Below are 25,858 nucleotides of genomic sequence, written 5' to 3'. Positions count from 1 at the left end.
GTTGAAAAGATCTGCCAGCACAACACATTCTTAAGAGGGTGAAGTTCTTCAGGTGGCACACACACCAAAGCCTGCAACATGTCTCTCATAAATGCTTTAGATGGATATGAAATGGGACACAGTGGTATAAGTAGAAACTAATTTTCTGCACGACACCTGCCCCTCAGTTTAAACTTGACCTCCTGATCTCTACCTGACAAGAGTTGGCTTTCGAATGGCTGAGCTCTAACTGAGCTCCAACAGCTTGATTCCAGCACTGTTTGAAACTGCTGTACGTAAGGGACATAAAAGGAACAGGTCTCTGGTGTGAGGAAGTTAGTGTGAAGGGAGACATATGCTCCCACGGTCTACCTAAGCATGAATTTCCTGTCTTCTAAGATACTTATTCAAAAGGCCATATAAATAAATGTGGATGTACAAGAGAACTGGTTCCTGGAAGCTGAGAAGGCAAGTATCTCAAAGTCCAGAGCAAAGAATGCAACAGAAACAGACATTCAGTAATTAAGAAGCTTTCCGTGGGCTACAGTCATTTAGCCTTGAAGAGCAGGCTTCTGGAGAACACGATAGGTTGCTTTCTCCAGAATTGGCTGCAAGGGCAAAAGGGCTATTTTGTTGGAGAATATTGCCTTTAAATAAAATTTAAAAAAGAAGCAGGACTGTCATGAAACAGAAAGTTTTCAAAAGCTCAGCTGTTCCTTGATGTGTCAACAGATGTTGCCAGGTGCTCTCCAAGGGCTGGGCACAGCTCCTCGTGGAAATTTAACACTTTGCAGAGAAGCTAAAGTTTTAATAGCACAAGTAACTGAAGATGTAGTGATCCGATGGTGCAAAGTTTTTGTGAATGTTAGAGTTAGCCAAGACATGAATATGCAGCATATTTAGACGAGGGTGCAAAGCTAATCAGTGTGCAAAACTGGATGAGAAAAGTGCCTTTCATTTGTCAAAAATAAGCAAGGGTTTGGCTCCATTATTACAGCATGACATAGTGAAGCTGAGATTATACACCACGGCTGATGGCCAACATTGGTCATATTCAGAGGAGACCAATTTAAATCAAGTCACCGGAGTTTAATGGGTCTGCTCTACGTAGGACTAACATTAGATCTCACCCAATGTAATGTGGATGTAATTCTATCAACATTTCAAAAGCTGCAACAATGGTCATCATGATGTCTGAGTAACTTTGGGGTGTAATGCCTGCTTCTCTGAACTTGTAGTCCATTAACGTCATGCAGTTTCTTGGGTGCTATAAGGTTTAGCATGTGTTTTGTGTGCATGATATGCCTAGCTCCCATCACCCCCTGATGAAGAAAGGGCTTCTCATTATCTGTTCAAATGCAAAGAATGTAAGAAAAGTCCTTATGGATCAGGCCAGCAGCTCACCTAGTCCAGCATCCTGCTCTCACAGCAGTCAGGCAGATACCCATAGGAAGCCCTCAACTAGGACATAAACCCAACTGCTGTTCCCTTGCTTGGGATTCCCATAAACTGATGGTATTCAAAGGGATACTGCCTCTGACCACAGAATTACACTTACAGCATAGCCATTGGAGAGTTATAGAACTCTCAGGGGAAATAACAGGCAAAATAAGACACTAAAACTAACCTTAACCTCTCTGTTCCACAAGTTAGCTCCTATAGCAAATATTAGAAAAGTGGGACCTGCAATGAAAAGTTGCAGAATAGCATGCTTCTGTTTAGTGTCTGGGTGAGTCTGCTATGCTGTCCTCCAGAATACTCCATTCCTCAATCTATCCAGTGTTCTGCTTGCTTTCCCACCCAAACAAACAGCATCTGGTGGCCAATAAGTGCAAGTAGATAAATAGGTACCACTCCGGCAGGAAGGTAAACGGCGTTTCCGTGTGCTGCTCTGGTTCGCCAGAAGCGGCTTAGTCATGCTGGCCACATGACGCAGAAGCTGTATGCCGGCTCCCTCGGCCAGTAAAGCGAGATGAGTGCCGCAACCCCAGAGTCGGTCACTACTGGACCTAATGGTCAGGGGTTCCCTTTACCCTTTTTAAGCACACTCAGTCCTCAGTGTGTTGGTTGTGGGGAGTGGGGTTCCCTCCCCCTGGGTTTCTTTGTAAAGATTTTCATATTTTTGCAAATGTTGGGAGTTTCCCAATGGCTGCGTACACACCATACATTTAAAGCACACACAAACTGTAGTTTCTTATGATTACTGGGACTTGTAGTTCTGTGAGGGGTAAGATGCAGTTCCCAGGATTCTTTGGGTGGGGGGGGGTCTGCTTTAAATGTGTGGTGTGTATGCAGTTCAAGTCTCCTGTTATCTCTGTCCTGTGCATGCACGGTGCCTTTTTGGCAATATAAGCAAAAGCAAAATACTAAAAAAAACTAGGTGTGTGTGTGTGTGGTTATTGGATTCCATACTCCATTGATTCTTAAGGCTATAATCTTCTGGCCATTAATGTTATGCTAACTGCAACAAGATTTCATTCTGAGTTAATATCCTTATGACCATTTTCTGTTACTTTTTACTTTATTGCAAACGTTTTTCACTACCTTCCTGCTCAGAATGCCCAAGATTGATGACGACTAACAAACGAAAACAATAAAAATGTTAAAAACACAGGAACGGTAAAGCAATAAAAAGCAGTACCTTTTTTTTTACTTTTTTAAAAAACCCTTTCAAATAGAAGTAGAGACAAGTAGACATTGGTGGTCCCTGACAGGTGACCTGATGCTTCACTGATAACACCAGTTGCAATTCATTGCATTAATGGAAAACCTGATTAAACCCATTGGAGCAGGAAGGAATAATTTGCAAAGCCACATTTTATTAATGAGACTTGGAAGTGTTTTGTTTCAAATGCAAGGCTTAAGAAGCACAACTGCCAGCTTCCTTCCACATATAGTCTTCTATAGGAGAATGCCCTTGGGTGTCAATAGGAAAAGCAGAATTATCCAGCAAAATTTGTACTGAATATTCTTTATGGCCTTTAAACTTCATTGAGCTTTAAAACTCATTCTGTTGGTTTTTTGTGCTGTTTTATAACTATGTGTAATTATATTTTGTACATCACCTTGGATCATGGAAGATGACCAGTTAACAACCACAACAAGAATCCAGATGGGTATGTTTGCTTGTTTTGATTTGTAACAAAATCTGTTGTACATGTTGAATGCTAGAGAAATAAAAAAGTAATAAAATAAAAATAATGAAATAGCAACAGAAAGCACTAAAACAACTTACTGATAGAACCAATAAAATGTGCATGACTGCAGATTTGGGACTTTCTAGTAAAAGGAAGCAAGACCTGCCCATCTCTCAGACTTTCTTCTGAGTAAATACACCTCTGGGATGAGCTGCATGCCTTAGATCATTGCTTGTCCTTCCTCAGAAGATTTTCAGATAACAGTAGCTGGCTGGCACCCTCTTTCCCAGCCAACCCCACAGTTCAGGGAACACCCGCTCCTGCCTCAGTGACCCCATTGTAATGCTGCTCTTGCACATCTCGCCACGGCCTTTTCTCCCTTTCCCAGCTGAAGGTACATCTTCCTCCTGGCCTATCGTGCAGGTTAATTCTCCCACCAACCCAGGAATGAGCCCTATGCTTCCCTACTGGACCCAACAGCTGACTGAAAGAAGGGAATAGGTAAAGCGAGTCGAAGGGGGCAGCTGTTGGGATAGAGGCCTCTCTTGTGGCTGGAGCCAGATTAATGCCCCTGCACGCATTCCACTTGCTTCTGTCTCCTAGCACTTGCAGATGGAAGTCCCAAACAGTGCCTCACTCTTCAGACCCTTGATCCACTGCCAGGCTGAAGCTGTTCTCCAAGCCAGCTGCAATCCTGCCCCCTCTCTCTCTCTCAGTCACTTTCTGAGCAGGCTCCAGGGCCTTGACTCCCTTGCCCAATCGCTCCCTGTCTCTCCTCTTATGCATCTGTTTGTGATGGAATTCCCAGGGAGGGGGGGAGTGAAATATTTTTGCCTTTGTGTAGGGAGGGGAGGCAAGCAAGCAGGAACAAGCGAAGCACTTTTTTTGAAGAGTCTCTAGGAATAGACACGTGGCTTCCATTGGAGTCTTTTTAAAAAATAATAATAATAATACAATGCTGGGGGTTTTGTGCAGAATAAACCGGTCACGCTATCAAAAAGTGGTCTCAATAGACCCTTACTGGTGGATTTTGATGCTTTTTAATCCTTCTGTTTTCCCTTAACGATCAATTAAATGAGATATAGAGGGCTAAGCATGTTGCAGGAATTAACACCTGCCCCTAGTGGGTGGTATCCATGGGTGTCCACAGCAATAATTTGGGGTGGGTGGGAGTGTCTATGACATGTAATTACAGTTTGCTGACTTGACTATTTGCAGTCTTTCTATAGTTGAATGCTACACACCTTTACCTGTTGCTGAAGAGATGCAACAAGAAATAATGGTGGACTGTACTAACAGCGATCAATTAAATGTGATACAGGGAGCTGAGCATGTTGCAGAAATTAACTCCTTTCCATATACATCTGAAGGCAGCCCTGTACTGGAAAGTTTTTAATGTCTGATGTTTCACTGTGTTTTGTTATATTCTGTTGGAAGCCACCCAGAGTGGCAGGGGCAGCCCAATCAGTTGGATGGGGTACAAGTAATAAATTATCATTTCTTAATATAGCAGAGTAAGCCGCTAGAAAGACATACAATTGCAGTTTGTCCATTGAACAATACTGTAGGGCTCTAAGCCAAATTTGAAAACCCTAAGGCTGAATTTCACCCCTTTTTCACAGAATCTGCCTTGGCTGTGGTGAACAGCAGATAGAAAGCCTGCAACCAGGAAGACTTTTTTCTGTTAAGGTTTGTCTGTCCATAAGATAAAGGAAAATATAATGCAAAATAGATCAATCTTTAAACAAAAAGTGGAGTCTTTGGATGTCTTGGGCAAAACACTCAATAAGACCTTTTATAAATTTATGCTGGGGAATAGATCAACATTTTCCTATGGACACTCAACAAACAGAAGCCAGACAATTGATCTTTACTCATTGTTGAACACAGTCATGTCTTCACCCTGTGTGGTCCAATAGTTCAGTAAGGCTCATGCTGCATATGTCACACCAGGGGCAACCTAACGAGGACAGACTGCTCCATGAGCTGCAGGAAGGCCCAGCTGACAAAGTGTCAAGGTGAGTTAAGCAGAGGTGTGGGTTCAGCAGCAGGGCAAAGAGGCCAGGGCACACCACTCTTATGTGTCTCTGCTGAGATAAAGGACCAAGCATGGCCCCTTGCACCTCCACTGTAGTTAGATAGAACTAGGAACTCTTTACTATGAAACGTATTTTCTGTAATAAACTTAAACTTTCTTATTTTCCATACCAAAAGTCTCAGTGTGATTGCTTCCAAGCATAAATGTTTTCCTCCATGGTCTTCCGGTGTTCAGTTCAGACTTCTGCTGATCCACATATTCTCCAGTGCTATCACATTTGGCAGGGTGTGGGGCACTGTAGCATATCCAGACTAAGTAGGTGACATCACCAAATTGCCTCTTTTATACCCCAGTCCTATGCATGTTCGATGGGATTTCCTTTCATGCCACTGTGCATTGGATGGATTGTAGCCATGCAGTGCAATTAAATGCATTGTTACTCAGAGGTATGTCCCAAGGTTTTCAGTGGGGCTTCCTCACTTGTATGTTCAAGATCTCAGCTCTAATAGTAGTCCTATTCTTTCCACCCACCATATCAGTGTCATGCCCCAAACAAAACAGCCCTTTAGAACCTGTATTTCACCATCAAGGCACCCAGTTGGTGCCTTCCAGACGTTTCAGACAACGGCTCCTATCTTCCCTGGCCATTGACCAGGCTGGCATCAGGTTGGAGAAGGCTACACTATGGGCAACCGGTGGAGGTCAAGGCTAAGGTTGAAATAGCCTTAGAAATTAGAAAGCAAACTTAAAGAAGATGACTACTGGGATCTTTCCAAGCCTAGACTGTGACGTCTCTTCCTTTGTCGTCTGATGAAGCATCATCCACTCCAAGTGTCCTGGGATATTGCATCCACCAGACACAGCATGGAACTCAGCTGGGAATATTCTTAGCATCACTTGTCTTTCCCTAAAGGGCATGCCCTTCAGTCTGACCATCCGCACTTCAATAGCAAAATAGGTGAGGGTGAGCAACCACTTCATTGGGATGTATTGGGCATTGCAAGCTTTTCTTACTACCTACAGTCACATGAGTGGTTTGACAGGCTGTGTGGCTAGTTTTTCATACCTGGTATACTCTGTATGCATTGAGACTACTGAGCATCAGCTGAACATGAGCTAGAATGTCCTACTCCCTCCCATTTTCAGTCAGAACCAGAATAATGGATCAGCAATGGTTGTTTTTAGATAAACTCAGTTGTACAGTTTTTATAAAATATTCTCCATATACAATGCCTGAATTGACAGATTTATAAAAAGTATGGGTCATATTCTCAGCAATACACTTGAAACAATTTATGACAAGACAATATAAACATCGGGAGGGGCCACTAGGGGCGCATCAGAAGATGGCTGACAATAACATCTCTCCGACCCACACGAGGTAATTTGGAGGCTGTGATGGGAGTAAATAGCCTCCCTACCCCCCCCCCAGGATTGTGGGGGGGGGGAACTGCCCTTGCCTGCTGTGCCCTATACCACCCCCGAATTTGAGGGGATGGGGGCACTAGGCACAATGCCCTCCTGTGGGATTTCGGCACTCCTGGACGCCGTCTCTGATCCGCGCCACTAGCTGCAAGAACTTCAAAAGAAACAATTTGGATGAAGCGAATGCACATATTTCAAGGAAGAAGGGGGAGTAAAAACTGTTAACAGAAGAGATCTCTGATAAAACAAGACGAGTCGGAGGAACAAGTATAAATCATGAGAAGATACGCCAAGACTCGGTATGGCAAAGAGACTGATGGGGGAGGGGAAAAAAACCTTCCCTTCTTTCTTTTATGTGATTAAACAAGAATCCCCCCCCCCTCACAAATCAGAAATGTCGTGTTAAGGACTTAAGCTATGGATTTAAGACTGTGTGGAGATAAACTTTCGAACCAAAGCATGTTTTAAGAAGAGCGTGGAATGTATAAGGGCTTTGGAATGACGCAGTTAAAAATACCGTCGCCATATTGGGAAGTTCTGTCGGAGGACTTAAGTCTGAGAGGAGAAATAGAGAAATAGAGCTGTTTTTATATTGTGGGTGAAACTCCTCAGTGGGACTTAAGAACGACAGTTCTGTAATTAATGATGGAAAGAGCGCTGTTATCTATGAAGGCGATGATATATGGAAACCATCTCGATTTGAGGATTGGAAGAATGGAAAAATTCACACAGGATTATTATTGGTGTTTATCGGCTTAAGGAGACTATCAGAAGAGATCATAAAGAAAAAAGAGAAAATATATGAACAAGATGTGATGTGGAAACAGCAAGATAAGACTGGATAGAATTATGAACTTTGTTTGGACTGATTTGGACATTAACGCAGTAGCAAGAAGATGATCAGAATCCCCCTTCGGATCTTGAAATATGGGTCCCCTCAACAAAATTTAAAATTCGGCTTTGTAATTCGGAATTTATGTGATGTGATGTGATTTGATTGGCCGGTTAATAATTTATTTTTTTTTAAAAAAAGACAATATAAACATCAAGAGATAAAAACAACTACTTTAACCTCTGGATTGAAATATGCATAATAAAATAAGATAAAAACAATATATCCTACCAGAGAGGCACACTGCAATTTGAAATACTAAGAAGGGTTCAGACTTATTCTTATTATTAATATGCTGTGCATCTTCACTAAGTTTCAATTTATTAGGATTTTCATTCCTCTGTGTTTTCTCGTTTTCTCTTCCTCTGCTGACTAGCTTTAACATAGCACAAATTCTCCACCTACAGCTGGTCCAGAGCTCACCTCGGACATTTTCTCTGCACCAGCTGAAGTGCACTTCACTCTTCATAGCTTCCATTTCCCACTCAGAAAATACTCTGATGGAGCTGTGGCTGAATGCATAGACCACATCTCAGGAACAAGAATAACAGGGGTTCTATTGGACTTAATGGAAATGCGCGGATACACATTCCCACTATATTCAGTGACATAAAGCTACATTGAACCCAGCATATTCCTCTGCCCCTTCTTTCCCCACCTCTTACCAAAGAAATGTGGAATTGTGGGGCAGAATTGTGAGACATATACCTTTGCTGGGGCAAATCCATAGGAACATGGGAAGCTGCAGTGTCAGACCCATGGGTTCATCTAGGTCAGAATGGTTGACATTCACAGGCAGAGTCTTAGTCAGGAGTCTTTCACATCCCTACCTGAAGGTACCAGGGACTGAACCATGGAGCTGTTGTGAGCAGGCAACACACATGCTTTACCGCACAGCTAAAGCCCAACTATGGCCCACTGCTGGTCCACCAGGCCATTCCTCGCAAACCATGTAAGGCTGTGTACAGAATCTAGCAGAGGATATATTTGTGAGATGTTATCCTTCCTTGGGTTTGTGAATTCAGCGGAATACATCTACCTTTGCAGCAAAAATAAGGAAGCTGTTGATCAGCCTTTCAGTTTAAGTAATCCAGGATGCTTTACTGCAGACTGGATTTCCTGGCAATTTCCACTTTCCTCCCTTAAAAATATATACATGCAAAACAGTCTTCTTAGAAGTAAAGATAAATTTACTTACTCGCATTTCACAGTAGCAGTCTTGAGGCAGGCTTAAAAGGTAGTTACAGACATATATTGTAGTTTAGATTAACATGGAGTCTGGGCTTATATCCCTAGTCACTGATGAGACACTGAAGAGAAGAGATGAGAGAGACTGGATATCATGAAGCAGAGAGAAAGCAGGCCTGACCTGACCAACTTATATAGGTGGCGCCCCTTTTACCTGGCTGGCAGGACACAGTGGGAGGAGCTCTCACTGGTGGGATTTCCTGTAGACCCTGTGAGATCCAACTTCCTCTGTGTGTGCCTTTCTAGCAAACAATAGTTGTTAGTTTAACTGCATGGGTGGCACTGTGGGTTAAACCACCGAGCCTAGGACTTGCTGATCAGAAGGGCGGCGATTCGAATCCCCATGACGGGGTGAGCTCCTGTTTCTCAGTCGCAGCTCCTGCCAACCTAGCAATTCAAAAGCACGTCAAAGTGCAAGTAGATAAATAGGTACCACTCCGGCGGGAAGGTAAACAGTGTTTCTGTGTGCTGCTCTGGTTTCTCCAGAAGCCATTTAGTCATGCTGGCCACATGACCTAGAAGCTGTATGCCGGCTCCCTTGGCCAATAAAGCGAGATGAGCGCTGCAACCCCAGAGTCGGCCACGACTGGACCTAATGGTCAGGGGTCCCTTTACCTTTACCTTTAAATATCCCACAAACCACTCCTACCAGCCCCTTGCTTGAAGCCTTTCATGTTATCAGGTGTGGTGTCAGGTGTTGCTCTCCTAGTTCTTATTTCACCTCTATGTGATTTTTATTTTGAGGGGGTAGCCACCTTCACAACCCTGAAAGGGGCAGTGGGGGGTGGGAAATCAGAGGCCCTGGTGCGCACCAGGAGAATTCCCCACGTGCCCCTGGCCTCGTCGCCACAACCCCGTTTCTGTGATTTAGGCACACTTTAAAGGCCACCTCGATGGCAACGCCAGTCGACGGAAACAGCTCACGCCTTTCCCGCCGGTAAGCCATCAAGCGACAAGGCTTAAAGGTACGGGCAGACGCGCGTCAACATGTGGAACATGGGCGTAACCAGGATTTATTTTAGGGGGCAGTTATCTTCCACGCAATTGGTCAGTTAATTAAGTATTTTTATTTATTCCAAGCTGTGGAATTACAACGCTCTACCTAGTGTTTTGCGATTTCAGCTGGATCTTCACCAATCACTCTGCCAGTCACCACCCAGGCAGCCAAAATATCTCTTTTTGCGTGCGGGGCAGAAGGAAGGGAGTAGAATTAGGCACACAGATGTTGAGAATTTTATCCGTACTTGAAATCACACACAGTCCTACAACCATGGAGATAAACTGATTCCAAGGGGGACACATTGGACTCAAGGGTTCCTGTGAGCTGCATTTTCGGTGTGTGTGTTTGTGTACCTTCCAGTCCCAAACTGCGCAGGGGAGAGGAGGCGTGGTCCTCTCTGAGCGATGGCCCTCGGCTGCTGGCCGCCCTCTCTCCTCGCCCTGCTCCTCCCTGGCTGCTTCTTGTCTCCATCCTTGTTTACTGATGGGTCCGATAGGGGACTCCGGAGAGGTCCCCTCCTTCCCCTAATGGCATTCTCCACCGCGGCACAATGCCCCTCCGCCCCCAGCCCCCAGGATGTTTTGACTGCGCCTCATTCCCCTGTTTGTTGTTCCTCACTCCGCTTAGGGACATCCGATAAGGGGCTGAGTAGTCATAGCGCCAGGTCGCCAAACTCAGACCCACCAGCAGCACTTCTTCCTCCCAGCCCCCTCCACAATCGCACTCTCCCTGCTGAAGACAGTCCTCGTTGCGAAGACAGGAAATCGTCCTGGGGGCCTTTGATAAGCGCGCGTGCGCGTGTGTTTAGGGGGAAGTGGGGTAAGGTGGCCTTGATGGCGCGCATAAAACTGGGTGGAAGGGGCTCTTGATCTTGAGCAGAGAGCTCCACGCGGGGTGCTGAGACCGCCTTCCAAGTTTTCTAGCGCTCTTTGGGTGAATTTGGAGTGGTCGTTGTTCCTGCCGAGGAGAAAACCGGGGGAGAGGCGTTTGGAAAGGCCGTTAGCTTTCTGTACCAGGGATGGGGAGCCTATAGCTAGCCAGACATTACTCGTCTTAAATTCTCGTTTTCTCTGGCCATCGATTAGCCACGCTAGATGTGCAGATGGGAGCTGAAGCTCAACCACATCTGGAAGGCCATAGGTTAGCCCAGCTCCCAAACAGTTTGTGGCTTAAGCGCATTGAAGCAAGAGCCTCCTCAAATCCAGTGAGCGCAAATGTTGATGGGGCACTGCTGTACTCATAGAATCATAGAACTGTCGAGTTGGAAGGGACCTCCAGGGTCATCTAGCCCAACCCGCTGCAATGCAGGAATCTCAACTAAAGCATCTAAGACAGATGGCCACCCAACTTCTACTTTAACACCCCCAAGGAAGGAGAGAGTCCACCGCTTTCCGAGGGAAGGTCGAACAGCTCTTACCATCAGAGAGTGGACGTGCTACTTAATTTTAGGACGTCCTAATGGGGCACTAAAAGCCAATTGCCCTCAGATCCTAGTAAAACGAAACACATTAAGAAGCACCTGTGACAAGGACGCTCTTTTCCATGTAAAGAGAACATAGATCCGAAAGGAAGCTGCTCGGCGTTTTGCACGCATAGAAAACGAAGTTGGGTGGGTGTGCCACACGCCCTGGGAAAATATACCCGCTGCCCGCTAGAATAGTGGTATCCTCTGTTAGGATGGGATGGTGTCATCTGTCTGCATTTGGGTAGCTAAATGGCTGGTGTGTCTCGGCAATGAGCCTTTTTCTAACGCACAGCAGATTGTTCTGGCACTTCCTACACACCTGGACCTGCTATTCACCGCAGGCGCTCCTTGTACGCAGCAAGTCTAACTGGACGTGCTTTCCGGTTTTCATTCGGATGGGGCTTCCTTGCCTAAGCAGCAACGTGTAGGTGTGGAAATGGACTGGGAATGCCAGGAAGCAGGACCTAAGGCTTGGCAAGAGGAAATGGTGTCCCTTGGATTTTCCGACTCTGCGTGTTCAACAGGGAGAAAATCGTCCCAGAGCTCCCAAGGGTGCTTGGGAGTTTCCGTGCCAGGCCTGACTGAACCGGGCGACTCCTCCCCACCCGCTGGCGTTGAAGTTCATCTTCCCATTTCCCAAACACGTCCACTCAGAAGCCCAGTTGGTCTGGATGCGATTTGGGTGGTCATAGGAGCCAGCTCCTAGGGGCCGAGGTCCCTTTGCCCCTCCGATGAAATATTTGAGCCCCCCCCCCCAGTTGATGGGCATTGCCATTCAAATGGTGTGCGTGTGCCGCATCATGTGATCGATCATACGGGGCGGTGCTTACCTGGCCTCCCCCAATATTTTATTCAAGTCACCCGCATACTGGACGGGGGCGTGGACGGTGGCGGAGAATCTAAGACCTTTCAGGTGTTGTTGGACTAGGCCAGTGGTTCCCAATTGGTGGGACCCCACGGGGTTTGTGGCACCATTCACACAACAAAACCACCACATTTTCAAAGTAGGGGGTCCGCGGCTTGGCTTTTGAAAAACAGGGGGTCCGTGGCTAATAGGGATCCACTGGACTAGACTGCCTATCCGCCTTAGCGATTGGCCGTGCTGACTGGGGGCGGGGCTGATGGGAGTTGGAGTTCGGCAACACCTGGAGGGATCCAGATTGAGCATAGGATGCCTGGCTTCCAGGTGAACGCACGCAGGATGGGGCTGCGCATTCCAAATGACGGTGCTGAGAAGTAAAACCCCATTGAACTCGGCATAAAGCTACCGGTACTTCGTTCTTAGTGGAGACGTGTGGAGTAGGAGGTTGTAAATAATACTAAGATAATACTAAATAATACTAAGATTAGAATGGTAAGCATACTTGCTAACCACGAACGAGACTTACTTCTAAGTAAACGTGGTTATGGCTCTGAGTTTCGAATAAAGGATGAGATCCAACCAGAGTCGGAAAAATTAAGCTTCTATTTTTGTTTTTACTTTATTTCACAGTAGACCACTTCGAAATCCAGATAAATATGCAAATTACACGTAGAAAAAAAACAAGCTTGAAGTTGCAACCCTCGACACAATTCCCTGGGAGTAAGTCCCATTGAATTCGATGGCATTTCTATTGTGTGTACTGTATATACATGTATGAGCATGCATCGAATTGCCCTGTGAATCTCTCCCAATTTTCAAAGTGCCTGGTTTTGGCTCGGTTGCGCCCGCCGCTCAATGGCACGGACTCCTTTTAGATTTAAAAGGAAGTGCTTCGTTTTGACCGTGGGATCAGGCAAGAGAGAATCGCTAGCCCCGCGCGACCCCTATTAAAGGGAAGCCAATAAATACTCGGTTGCAGGAAAGAAAGCAAATACGACCCACAAACTCAAGCCACTCTCTTTAATGACAAGACACTCAGTTGTATCGGGCTGTACAGCAAAAAAAAGGGGGGGATGAGGGAGACCACGTACATCAAACCAAGCGGCTGGACAAAGAACAGACAGTGCATTTAATACTATCAAAATCAATCACTTGTTTTAGTGCATAACAACTAAATGGGGGTCTGGAACGAAAACAGCGTCTGACTTCCTTCATTCTGGTGGGGCCTCGGCTACAGTGCGAAAGAGTCTTCACTCCACCCCACCCCCTTGCCCAACACGCGCACGCACACACACATATTCCCACGCAAGGTCTGGAGAAGGAAAGGCCAGACGTGTCCAAGTTAAAAACAGAACAACATAACCCCAGCTACACCGGAACAACCCAGCAAGAAAAATCTTGTTTCAAAACCTGAGCTCGCAGCCAACTTGAGCAACCCCTGAAGATCCTGACATCGAGCTTTTAAATACTGTATAGGAAAAGGATTCTGGACGTGTTGAGAATAAAACGAAACAGACAAGAGAGCGTGAGTGGGAGTATGTCTGTTAGTAAACAAGACCCGCCCCCCCTGAAAACGCCAACTCCCCTTGGAAATTCATGTTCTAGTTGGATCCAAAAAGAGAGCCCAGTGGATTCACGCCCGTCTCTTAAATTCGCTGTAAGATTGCGATCTGCAGAGCAAGCTGCTCCCTGTAGTTTGAACCATAAAAAAGCCCAGCGCAGTGCGCGCAATCCTGGCCTGGAGCAGAAGTTGGCTGGCGGGGCAGTGGGGGGCAGAAAATGTGTCCAGCAGTGTAGACAAGATCTTCCTTGGGCGAATGAGCGAGTGCTGGGAGGCGCCTTGGGAGCTTCTGTGCGCCCACACCGAAAGAACCCCAAACCTGGGGTGGGTGTATGCGCTCCCTGGCGCCCCCGGGTCCTTGAGCCCAGAGTGATCCCTGCTGACAGACCGCCTCTCTCCAGCAGGAGGTCCAGCCCGGCCGCTTTTAATGCCCGCTTTGGAGTCCGTCCAGGAAAAGTCTTCCCCCCCAAGCACTCAGCCTCCGCCGCAAGGAGGGAGGGAGCCTTGGGAGGCCTACCAGGCCCGGATGCCGTGCAACGTGGAGAGGGCGCTGTTCCCTTGCGGGATGGGCGTCTGCACGGGGTTCAAGTCCCCCACGCTGAAGTTCATGAAGTTGCCGCCGGGCGCCGCGGGCTGCACGCCTTGCACGCCCGGGTAGCTGCAGCTGTAGCTGGCGCTGCAGGCGGCGCCGCTGTAGTTGCTGTAGGCCGGGTAGGAGTTGTAGCTGTAGGGGTTGAGGCTGACGTTGTAGGGGGAGCTGTAGGGCGACGAGTCCCCCAGGCAAGGCTTGCCGTCCCGGACCAGGACGGGCACGGCGATCCTCCGCGGAGGAGGGATGCCCACCATCTCCAAGCTCTGGTCCTGCCTCTGCCGTTTGCATTTGTACCGCCGGTTCTGGAACCAGATCTTGACCTGCGTGGAGGTGAGCTTCAGCACGTTGGCCAAGTGGTCTCTCTCCGGGGCAGAGAGGTATTTCTGCTGTTTGAAGCGCCGCTCCAGCTCGTAGACTTGCGCCTGCGAGAAAAGCACGCGGGGTTTCCGCCGCTTCCTCTGGCGGGGTCGCTCCGGATCCTCGGCGTCCCGCTTCTCCTGCTCCAGGGATTTCTGGAGGGCGCACAGCTCTGCGGAGAATCAAGGAGAAAGAAGCCCAGAGGGGCAGTCAGAGCCTGGCGCTTGCTTGTCATATACAGAATTCGACATTTCCAAGTCACTAGTCCTCTGGATTTGGTTGAGATTCCTGCATAGCAGGGAATTGAACCAGATGACCCTCGGGGTCCTTTCTCAGCTTTAGAATTCTATGATTCTATTATTTTGGTTGGACTGAGGATTTCAACCGGAAGCTCCGATCCCTTTATATTGATCCCTTACATTAAGTCTCATTCATTTGATTGCCTGTATAGGTCCTTCCTTTGCATTCTCCAAAGAGCTCAGCCTCCACATTGATCTTCCACCCATTTTGACCTCCCAAGCAAAAACCCCGTGAAGCATAGCTGTCAACTTTTCCCTTTTCTTGCGAGGAATCCTATTCGGAATAAGGGAATTTCCCTTAAAAAAAGGAAAACGTTGACAGCTATGTCGTGAAGCAGGCGAGACTGACGCAAGTGAGCAGGACCAAGTGGGGATCTCAGTGGAGCCCTCTTCTAACTCCTCTAACCATTTTACGACGGTGCCTCTGGGGTGGGAAAAAGTACTGGCTACCAGCCTCCAGCACAGAGAATCGGCCCTCTGAGTTGGATTGTGATCTGTGTTTGGGAGGTCAGGCTAAATACTGCGCTCCATAGAAATCAATAGGATTTGCTTCCAATGCCATTTCTAAAATGGATCCCACCCTCCAAAGCTAAGGTCTCAAAACACTTTTCACTGACTCTACTGCCCACCTGAGTCCCGCCCCCGCCCCCAAGCTTTCGAAGCAAATGACTGAATCCTCTGGATGCTTACTCATTAGTAAGTTCAGCAGCGCTCTGTGCAATTTATTCCACCACCCAAAAAATATTCAGAGCATTGCGCCCTAAAACTGCAGCCCTATATACACTTGGGAGTAAATCCCATTGAACCAACCCTTCTCCCCAAAGGCTCTGGGTGTTAAAATAACGTTATGTGTCTCCATTCTGTAGCCCGATAAACACATCCATTTACACCACAATATCGATTGCCATGTTCAGAGGTGCTAAAGTCCCAGTTCTCTTTCTCTATAGATAGTTGCAGTATAGAATTCTAAAACGAAAAGCGGCCAATTAAAATTAATGCAAGAGATCAAGCTTACATTTGGGGGCTCAAATCCAGCTAAAATTAAACCCTGGGATACAAAAGTGCTTAACATTGGCTAAATTGTATCCGCTGAAAAGTTCACCCTTTTAGGTCAGCGGGAGTAGAAGTCGATCCCAAACAGATTTCACAAGTGTTTATTCAGAAGTCAACTCATCTTATTTGGAAATACTGCTGAACTCCAATGATTTGCTTCCGCAGAAATGGAGCAAAGCCTCTGTTTTCGTTTGCCTTTTTTCCAAGCAGAGCTATATTCTTAGGTGCGCTTTGTTCCCTCCAAAGAAATTTAGATTTGAAGGCCTTACTCTGCGGACTAGGTGGTTGCTCCTGTTGTTGTTGCATTTTTTAATTATTCAGATACAGCACTGCCCTTCATCTTAGTTCATTTTTAATATTCAAGGCACAAACTCAGCTCAAAGCGATGAAAATGATACCGGAATTATTTCTTTTTGGAAATTTAAAGACTGGATGTAAGCATATGACTTAGGCACTCCCAAAAATTGTCCCACTGAAATCAGCGGGATCCCAGGATCGTGGAACTGCATATAATGAGCAAAATCTGGTCACGTTTCAGTACGTTGAATTTTTATTTTTATTCATTTTTTGCATACTTTATTAGGGACAACCTCCATTTGAAATCAGTAGGGCGCTTCAAAGTAAACGTGCGGAAGACATGGCCATAGGACTGCCAATTTAAAATGAAAACGTTAAAAACTTAAATTTAATTATTTGTCCATAGGTTTTTTGGTTTTTTTACTCATTACAAATCTATAGGACTTAAAGGATGAATCCTAAACTATCTTTATTGAAAATAGCTTCATTGAAATCAACAGGGCTTGCTTCTGAGCACGTATATATATTATCAGATTTCGGAAATCTTAATTGTGGCTGAATCACGCCCAGCTGGGTAGACCTCAAGATCTCATTGCGTGCACAATGTACCTTTGAAGTACATTCGTTGCCTCAAAGAATTCTGGGCACTGTAGTTTGCCCCTCACGGAATACAATTCACAGCAGCCCTTAAACTCCATTGCCCAGAATTCTTTGAGGGAACAACGTGCTTCGAATGTGATTAAAGGTATGGTCCGTACGCAGCCACACTGTCTCTATTTGCGGGTGGTTGGGATTCAGCCGCAGACGGGTAAACTCAGGTTAAGCAACTGAAATTTGGAACTGCTGCGCAACAAATCGCTCCCGAAAAATAAAAGCATAATCTGAGTTTTTGCGGTAAGGAATTTGCCAGAAAATGTACTGGGAAGTGTGGGATAACAATTGTTCACACGAGATTGCATAACAGCCCCTCAAACAAATCATAATAGGTTATCAAAAAGTAGAAGAAGCCATAACCACCCCCGCAAACTTTGTGCAGGACAAATGCTCAATAAATAGGCCATCTAGAAGCGACCTCAGGTAGCGTCACATTTGCCTCCAGAGTGAAGAAACCACAGACACTGATGAGTCCCATTCAAGCTCTTTTCTCGAACAGTTAATGTGGATTTTAGCTGCACTTCAGTACTACACACGCACACATTTACCTACACACATAGAGATAGATAGATAGATAGATGATAGATAGATAGATAGATAGATAGATAGATAGATGATAGATAGATAGATAGATAGATAGATGATAGATAGATAGATGATAGATAGATGATAGATAGATAGATATACACTCTATCTATCTATCATCTCCAATTTATACAAGCCATTTCCAAGTCAGTGCTATTTATTTCTACGCCATTTACTTAGGACTAATGTTAACTAGTTTAGGAACCCAAAATCCGAGCCCGAGATTCCCAGGAAATGGGCTGCTCAAAGTATGAACACATCAAAGCTCAATCGGTCTGATGTTCTATCTGGGAAGATTCCTAAGGAAATGGAAATGAACTCGTGATTCCAAAAAAAAAAAAAAAAAAAAAAGCAGGGACATTCTCCACTAGAGAGTTGATTAAAGTGCGATTCACACAGGGAGCTGATCCTTTCCGTCAATTTCCACACAATGAATTGGAAATCTTACAGAGCAATCCAATGCATGCTTACTTAGAACCGGTGAGCCTCAAGAGGTCCAGCGGAGCTCGAGGCCAATTAAGTGTGCATAGGATGGCAACCTCATGGGGCGGGGGGGAATTAAAAAGTCGTGACTTCCAAAGGCAACTTTTGAAACGTTAATACTCCGAAGGCTTACTAAGAAATCATTACTGCAATTAATGTAAACATGACTTCCTAAAGGACCAGCGAAAAAATGCATTCGATGGAACTTTTGTGCGTGTTAATCAAACTCCTGAGCAGAAGTTAAATTACTACTACTAGTACTACTACTTCTGTTTTAAAATAAATCCAATCGAGATGGTTGGAGTCTATTCCTTCTGGGAAGGGTCGTAATGTTGAATTGTGCTCCTCGATTTATCAAGGAATATTCTAAGAATCTCAAATTGTCTTACCAACGCCAGACACTTTTGGAGGAAGTTGCCTTAGAGTGAGTTTGCGGATTGCGCCTTTTGAGGAGTTCAGAGGCCTCTCAGCCTACATCAAAGGGACAGCTGAGCAACGGGTGCGCTGCTAATAATAATAATAATAATAATGTAGAACTATATAAATTTAAATGTAAATACTAAATTTAAATACGAGCATGTTTAATACGAATTACAGTTTTTATACATCTTATACATATTTTAAATTTTACAAAATGATTGTTGACAACAACAATAATGTAATGGATAGTAATCCTATTCTCAATGCTACCTCTCCGCTCATTTGTTACCGAAATTCAGCGCGCAAGAAAAAAGAGTTCGGACTCTTAGCTGGAGTCCAGCTGCAGAACATCGACTGCAACTTTCTGCACATCTGCCTTGGTGTAAGTACCTCTGAAGTTACTTGAGTAGATGTGGATATGACCGGGTTACGAGCTAAGAACCAGGAAGTGCCCAGGCTCATCCCTGCCATGACCCTAGGCAAGATATTTTCTTTCTTTCCTTATCTGCAGTGGACTAAAGGCTTGTGATCCTCACAAGAAGATAATGGTTGTCATACGCCTTGGACAATCACAAACGCTCTGTAAAAAGCTTATCCTCATCCTCGTCAATAATAAGAAAAATTGGTTTATCAGGAGGAAGACATCTGCAGGAAAATGTTAGCAAATGTCCCTCTTAGACTAGGAGTCACCTGCCCAAGGGAGGGTCCGACTCCAGCACAACACCCCGTCTGCCCGCAAAGGGATCGCCAACTAGCAGTCAGCCCAGCCGACTCTACCTGAATCCCTCTCCTTTAGGAGACGCGAGGATGGAGAACCATCCCGCTCCTCCAGCAAATGACAAAGAGGGATGGTTCGTAAACAAGACGACGCACTGCTACTGCCGTTTCCAGCCGACAAGCTGCAAGCCTGTCGACATGTAGGCGACAATCCAGCTGGTTTCCTTCAGAAAAGACTCCGGGCGGCTGTGCATACGTGGAGCGGGACTGGCCGCGCACTCCCCGGGCCCTCGGAGACTTCCTTCCTTCCCCTGGGCCGTCGGTGGTTTTGCTTAACTCGAGTCGGCGGGAGATCCAGGAACCAAGCAGCCGCTTCCAGCTCCAGCTGCCTCGGAGCCCCCTAGCCCGGCCAGAGGTCTCCCCCTCGCCCCCAGATATTGCCCCCCTCCCAGCCTGCCCTGCTCAAGAGAGAGAGATGGCGCTTCGGCCGCCGCGGAAGGGACCCTCTCCGTGTCCCCGACGGGCCCTTGCTTTTTACCTTTCTTGTTGTCCCCTTTGGGCGCCTTGGTCGAGTCCATTTCCACGTAGTTTTTGGCCGCGTAAAAGGGGCTGGGGAAAGCGGCGCCGTTGCTTTTGGCAAGGCCGACGGGGCTGTCCGCGATCGGGCCTTCGTCGGCCGGATACGCCTCCTGCTTGAAGGTGGCCAGCATGCACGACGAGGGCGAGCCCAGAGCCGAGAGCTCCATGGGCGCCAAGCCGCTGGGATGTTGCTCCAGACTCAGGATATCCTTGACGGAGAAAGGCGTCGTGGTCACCGGGCTCGGGAACATCGCGGGCGCCGGCGTCTGTGCCCGAGCGCAGCGTCCTGCCAGCGCAGAGCAGGTGCCCACGGCGTGCGCTGAGCCTCGTCTCCAAAGCGCGCACAGCAGGGCCGGCGCGGCCAGCCGCAGCTTGGACACTCGGGAGGCAGGGACGGAGGCGGAGCGAGGCGCAGGGAGACCTCTCCCATTGGCCGGCGCCGGGCCGCGTCCCGGGCCCACCTAATATAGTCACGGAGCGCCGAGCAGCGCCGCGGAAGGGACGCCGAGGCCCGGCCAGTGGCGCGCGCAAAAGCGCTCCGGGATGCCATCGATCATGGCGTCAGGTTGAATAAACAAGCCGCAAGGAGAGCGCCGTCGGGCGCGCAGGGTGACCTGAATGCCGTGTCAAGAGGAGGGCTGCGAGAGGAAGTGGGGGCGGCGGGGGGAGCGCCCTTCTTGGAAAGGTTTCCCTAAGGAAAAAACACCTTTTTTTAAAAAACAACAACCTGGAATCAGCCCGACTGTGGGAAACTGGGAGGAGGGAGGGGTCAGCAACAACAGGCACGTTTTTTAGTTTCCACTCCAAAGAAACCCAACCAAACAAAACAAAAACCGTCGTTTTAATTGTTCCACGAAGTTAGGCCACTTCCTCTGGCTACGGCAAGGGGCGCCCTCCCCAAGATCAGCTCGCAGCAAGATCCAACCCACCAGCCGGGATCAAACGCGGCGCGCGCTTAGCGCACCACCAGGCCTGTGGATCCAGCGGGGAAAGCCTCGCGCTTGCAGTGCAATTAGCCTCCTCTTTTACAGCACTAGGAACTTAGCGGTGGCTTCGATCTAAAGCAGTGGCCTTTACAGAACACACGAAAGACGGTTTACTGCGCTAACCTCCCTAACCACTCAGGGTGCCGGAATGGCGGGTTGACCCGAGGCCCGGCAAGCTCTGGGTCTCCTCCACTGTCCTTGCTCCCTGCTTCCGGCGTCTGCCAGGCGATGGCTTCTGTGACAAGGGCAAGGATCGTATGGCCCTCCAGATGCAGCCGGGCTACTACACATCCCCTCATCAGTTCTGCCCGTGGGTCCCGCTGACTGGCTGGGGTGGGTGGGAGTTGGAGTCCGCCTTTCCCCCCACCTTTTCCTAAGCGCTATTATTGGCAATAACGACAAATGGAGAGCTTGGGGCGGGTGTTGGGAAGTAGAAGGCAAGGCTGCCGCGGAAGGGCCACCAAGAGCAGGGGAGACCCCAGCCCGGCCTCTCTCAGAAGCCAGGCCCGGAGCCAAAGCTCTTCCGAGGAGACGCGTGACCCCCCTGGTTCCCTCCAGGCTTCCAGGCTCTTTCTAGCCCGAGCCTTGGCTCTTCTAGTGGTGGGCGGTGAAATGCGGGTGACCGCAGCAGGCCCTTAAGAAGCACTTACATTGATGCATTGCTTAACAAATCCGAAGTGGCAAATAATCACTCTGGGGGATGACCCAGCTTGGAGAAGGGAGCAATAATGTGGGCTGCTCCAGAGAAAGGGAGAGAAAGGAAGGAAGGGGGTAAAAGGAAGACGGGGAAAGTCTGGAGCCAGTTCTTTGGGAAACTCTTTCGAAGCGAAGAACGATAGGCAGGCACATCATCCCCACGGCGAGCTTTTCTTTCGGAAAAGACCGATAAGAGCCTCACCATGGAGAAATCCGGACCCGAGAGCGGAAGAGAGGCGGCGGCTGGTGAGTTGCCCTGGGCCCTTCCACTGCCTACGGGCGGTTTTGGTAGATCTGTCCGGTTGGGTTCTGGAGAAGCCCCTTCCTCGAGGCTGAGAAATATGGGACGGACCAGAGTGCTAAAAGACAGAAAAGCAATAGCGGGGATTTCAGGAGAGTGTGGAAGTCTTGGCAAGAGTGTGAAAAGCTTCCTCTGGGTTATACTGTATTAACTCTTCCCCTCGAACCGACTGTTATCTTGAGAGGATTTAGTGTGGCTACTAAAAAATAAATAAAATATAATAATCACAACCAAAGAAGTATAAGCGCTCCTCCTGAGAAATAGTCACGTGACGTGTACGCATTCCCTCCCATGACAACCCCCCCGCCTAACCCCTCCCCCTTTCTTTAATTGTGGTGCCTCTGTGGATCCTATTTAAGACACACCAATTAGGGAGCAAGTCCCTTGAACTAAATTACCAGTTAAACTATCTCCGTGTTAGGTAGGATCCAGCTAACGGGGTGTGTGTCTTCCAGCAACAACTGCCACCTGCCATTAGGGCTCCGGGCGTCTCTGCAGAGACAGATGTTGCATCTTGAGGAGCGTGTCTGCGGCGCCCGCACCGGCGCGTGGAAGCGCATCTACGTCTTGCTGTGCCGGATATTTCTTCCTTCCGTGCCCACGGTCCGATGCTTTGTTCCCCGCTTCGATTTTGGTGCCCACAATCTAGTATCTCGTGTGGGTGTGGGTGCGCGCGCGAGCGCGCAGCAAAAAATTAGCAGAATGATTTCGAAATAAGGGGATTGTTGCGGTTTTCCATAGAGACTGCAAATCCATCCTATGCACGTACATGCTGTAGTGTGAAAAAAAAAATCCTAGTAAGGCTGTACAGTGGTACCTCGGGTTAAGTACTTAATTCGTTCGGGAGGTCCGTTCTTAACCTGAAACTGTACTTAACCTGAAGCACCACTTTAGCTAATGGGGCCTCCCGCTGCTGCTGCGCCGCCACAGCATGATTTCTGTTCTCATCCTGAAGCAAAGTTCTTAACCTGAGGTACTATTTCTGGGTTAGCGGAGTCTGTAACCTGAAGCGTATGTAACCCGAGGTACCACTGTATTCCTATGCACCTCCTTGGGAGCAAGCCCTGTGGGGTTTAGTGGGGCTTGCTTCGGAATGGGTTTAGGGTTGCATCCTTATTAGGAAGTGGATCTGATAAAGCGCACCCTACTTCCAAGTCAAGGAAGGGCCGTAGGTCGGTTGTGGGGCACCTGCCTTGCAAGTAGGCGGCCACAAATTCAATTCCCGGCATCTCCAGGTAGGGCTAGGACAAAAAGACTCCTGTATGAAACGGCGAGGAACTGCTGCCCGCTAATGTGCGCAATACTGAGCTGGATAATAGCCTAAGGGTCTGAGTTAGGCGGCTTCCTGTGCCAACACTGTTTAGGCTGTACCTTTCGGTTTGCTGGACAGAGCATGTTATCCGGATACAAAAGGCTATAAAGGGAAGATGATGGTCTCCGTGAGAGAAGGAATTACCCCCCATCAAAGCTCGGGGTGCAAGTGAAGGCACTGTCGAGTAGGTTCCTGCTTCCTTTCTTTCCGGACGCGTGTGTCCAAACATACATAATCGTGCGCACGTTCCCTTTTCGTCCGGCTGCTACTGAAGGGATCTCGACAACAGCCCGATTCATGATAAGGCAAAACAGTCTTGCAAAAAAAGAGGTCTATACCTCCCCAGGCAGCCTGCTCCAAAAGGGTCATAGTGTTTGGAGGGGGAGAAAACGAGGCAGTATAATACAAAGGAAAGTTCTGCCCAGTTATAAGAGACCAGCATTATGTGACAGTATTGCCCTATCCCTAGATAGGGCGGAGCGTGGCGCTGGAAATAAGGCCCCTCGTTTGTCACGTCACCCCCATCCTGTTGTCCCATAAAAGTCCATGTAGTTGCCAAACAGGTTAAGAAGCATTCCGTAGTGTTATTCGCCACCCTGAGCTCCTTTCGGAGGAAAGGAGGGCTATATCTACGTTGGATACCTAACGGTTCACGAAAGCCTCCTTCCTTGAAAACGCCGCTCCTTGGTCCCAGTCCTGTCTCGCCGAACAAGAGAGGGCAAGACCACTCCGCTGTACCCGCCCTTCTTCTCTCCTCGATCGTATTTCTAAGTGGGCTACCACTTGGCTTCGGTGGGACCTGGCCACTCCGGCCCACATCCGACGCAGTTTTACGCCGCTCCAAGCCATGCTTTGATCTGGGCCTAGCTGGGACAAGATGAGGTTTTCAGTTGCCCTCTACCGTTTCTCGAAGCAGTAGGTTTAGTTTCTAGTCCTCATGATGACTGAATTCAGCATGATTAAAGAGGGCATTTGTTGTATTCTTTTTTTTAAAAAAAACCCAAAACAAAACAGCGCGCACAAAGCGTACTTGGGGACAAGGAGAAGAACAGCTAAATTTAATGGAGGAGCTTAAAGATCAACAATAATGGTTGTTTCTCGTGTCCTAATAGCACAGCGTGCTTTTCTGGCGTAGTGCCTGCTATTTCACATCCACGACCTCCTTGTACGACGAAATCGATCCTTCTTTCGGGAGCTTTACGGAGTTCATTCCCACCCATGGGCATACCCATGATTTATTGGGGGTTATCTGCGACGCAATTTGTCTGCTAGTTAAGTATTTTTATTTATTTACTTGATGGGGGAGGCAGCTGCCCCCTCGTGGCTACGCCCATGTTCCCACCTTCTGGTGTGTTTTTTTTCCTTGTTCCATTTCTAAAGAGGCCGATTCCCTCCGGCTTATCTGCCCGAGGGGCGCTTGCCTTGGGCAGGCAGCGCCTGAACCTGGCGGCGCGCGGAGCTTCAGGCGCTCTTAAACCGGACTACTCGCACTTATCTGCGACTAATTGCCACGTCTAGGGCTCTGGCTTAGGACGCGTCCCTGCCCGCCTCCACCGCGATCTCTGGCCCTCGGCCCTCCCTCCGCGCCCTGCTTAATGGTCGACCATTTGCAAGCCCTTCCTGGAGGGGAAAGCAGGACTCGCCCCCCGCCCGCCGATCGGGTGGAAGAAGGTCGCCCAAATCTCTCGCCTCCCTCGGCTTCTCCCAGAGTGTGGAATTCTCTTTATCTCGCAAGAAAATGGAAGCAGCAACATCCGAGTCAATTAAAATTCTTGCCCTGGGAGGGTTTTTGGGGGCTGGTGTATCGGATCCGAAGTCGCGATGACAGTTTGAGAGATTAGGGTGTATAGAGAGGCCCAAAATGTCTATTTAAATGTTGGAGGGATGGGGGGGCTGCGGCAAGGCCACCACCTCCACACCCCCGCCCCCACGTTGCAACTCTTCTCTTTCGTGTTCACTCTGTCCTGCAAAACTAAAGGGGGGGGCAAGGATTAAAATGTCTCAATTCACTTCGTTCTCGTGCGTTTGGTACAAATTAACAGCGCAGTCCATCGCGAAGGAAGCCAAGCTGAGTTCAATGGGAGTTACTCCTAGGAAGTTAGGGCAGAGTATCCCAGCGTGAAAGTATTCTCTGGAGGGGATCGACCTTGCATCAACAAATTTATCTCTATCAAAACATTTCAGGCTATGTTCATGTTTCTTTGAATGGGACAAAACATAAGAAGAATAGATAAAACCAGGTTGTATTTTGAGTTGGGATGGCAGTGTTCAATCCATTCGTTAAGCTAATTGATTTTAAAACTTTTAATCGAATTAACATTTAAAGAATAGCATCTATTTATTAAAATTCAGGCACTGATAAAAACTGCAGATAGCAGGCACAGTCTTGAAAGGGGTATTCCCCGCTCTCTCCCATAAGAAGAGCTGGATCAGGCCAAAGGCCCATCTAGTTCAGCACCTTGTTCTCTCCATGGCTAACTAGATGCTTATTATGGGAAGGAAGAAATCGACACCAAAAGCACTAAGTACAACACCACTCTCTCCCCACTTGTGCTTGCTAGCAACTGGTAGTCAGAATCATAGGCCGCCTCCATTGCTGGAGTTAGTACACAAGCATCGTGGCTAGCAGAAATCTGATAAGCTTTTTCTTAATGGATTTGTCTAATCCTAGTTCAAACAGGTTTGAAAGTGATTTACATAAGTAGTGTAAACCACAGATCAATGAAATCAATGACATTTAATTAAGCTCACCTTTGTCCACACTCACAAACACCAGGGATTTCCACTAATGTGTTTAAGAATGAAGGTACTAGCTGAGGGAAATGGACCTAAAAAGGGAGAGATTGGACCCTCTCCTATTGGAGCTTGTTTCAAGCTGTAGCTATTCAAGCTCCAAAGATGTTCTCTCTCAGTTAATGAT

At 47.6% G+C, this 25,858-nt stretch overlaps 1 protein-coding gene and 1 long non-coding RNA gene across 2 annotated transcripts in view; one reads left to right on the top strand and one right to left on the bottom strand.

The window, feature by feature from the left end:
• Nucleotides 1-13,052: 13,052 nt before the first annotated feature.
• On the bottom strand, nt 13,053-19,986 carry NKX2-5 (NK2 homeobox 5). Its single transcript, XM_083599100.1, has 2 exons — nt 19,603-19,986; nt 13,053-14,728 (listed from the first exon to the last, which is right to left on the bottom strand). The coding sequence occupies exons 1-2, from the start codon at nt 19,892-19,894 to the stop codon at nt 14,121-14,123; spliced, it is 900 nt and encodes a 299-aa protein (XP_083455226.1). The 5' UTR covers nt 19,895-19,986; the 3' UTR covers nt 13,053-14,120.
• A 1,182-nt stretch (nt 19,987-21,168) lies between these two features.
• LOC310753249 overlaps nt 21,169-25,858 on the top strand; it is a 64,777-nt gene continuing 60,087 nt past the window's right edge. Inside the window, exon 1 of the long non-coding RNA XR_014543301.1 lies at nt 21,169-21,571. This is a non-coding gene — a long non-coding RNA (uncharacterized lncRNA). The remainder of the gene's footprint in view (nt 21,572-25,858) is intronic.

Source organism: Podarcis filfolensis, assembly GCF_964270895.1.
Source record: "Podarcis filfolensis genome assembly, chromosome: 2".
NCBI lineage: Eukaryota > Metazoa > Chordata > Lepidosauria > Squamata > Lacertidae > Podarcis > Podarcis filfolensis.
The sequence above is the reverse complement of the archived record's forward strand: the minus strand, read 5'-3'. Positions and strand labels throughout refer to the sequence as shown.

What these genes read in the sequence shown, in the direction of transcription:
- NKX2-5 (XM_083599100.1), bottom strand. Translation starts at nt 19,894, where the DNA reads ATGTTCCCGAGCCCGGTGACCACGACGCCTTTCTCCGTCAAGGATATC. An exon ending in CAAAGGGGACAACAAGAAAG is followed by an intron (nt 14,729 to 19,602) that starts GTAAAAAGCAAG and finishes GATTCTCCGCAG; the next exon opens with AGCTGTGCGCCCTCCAGAAA.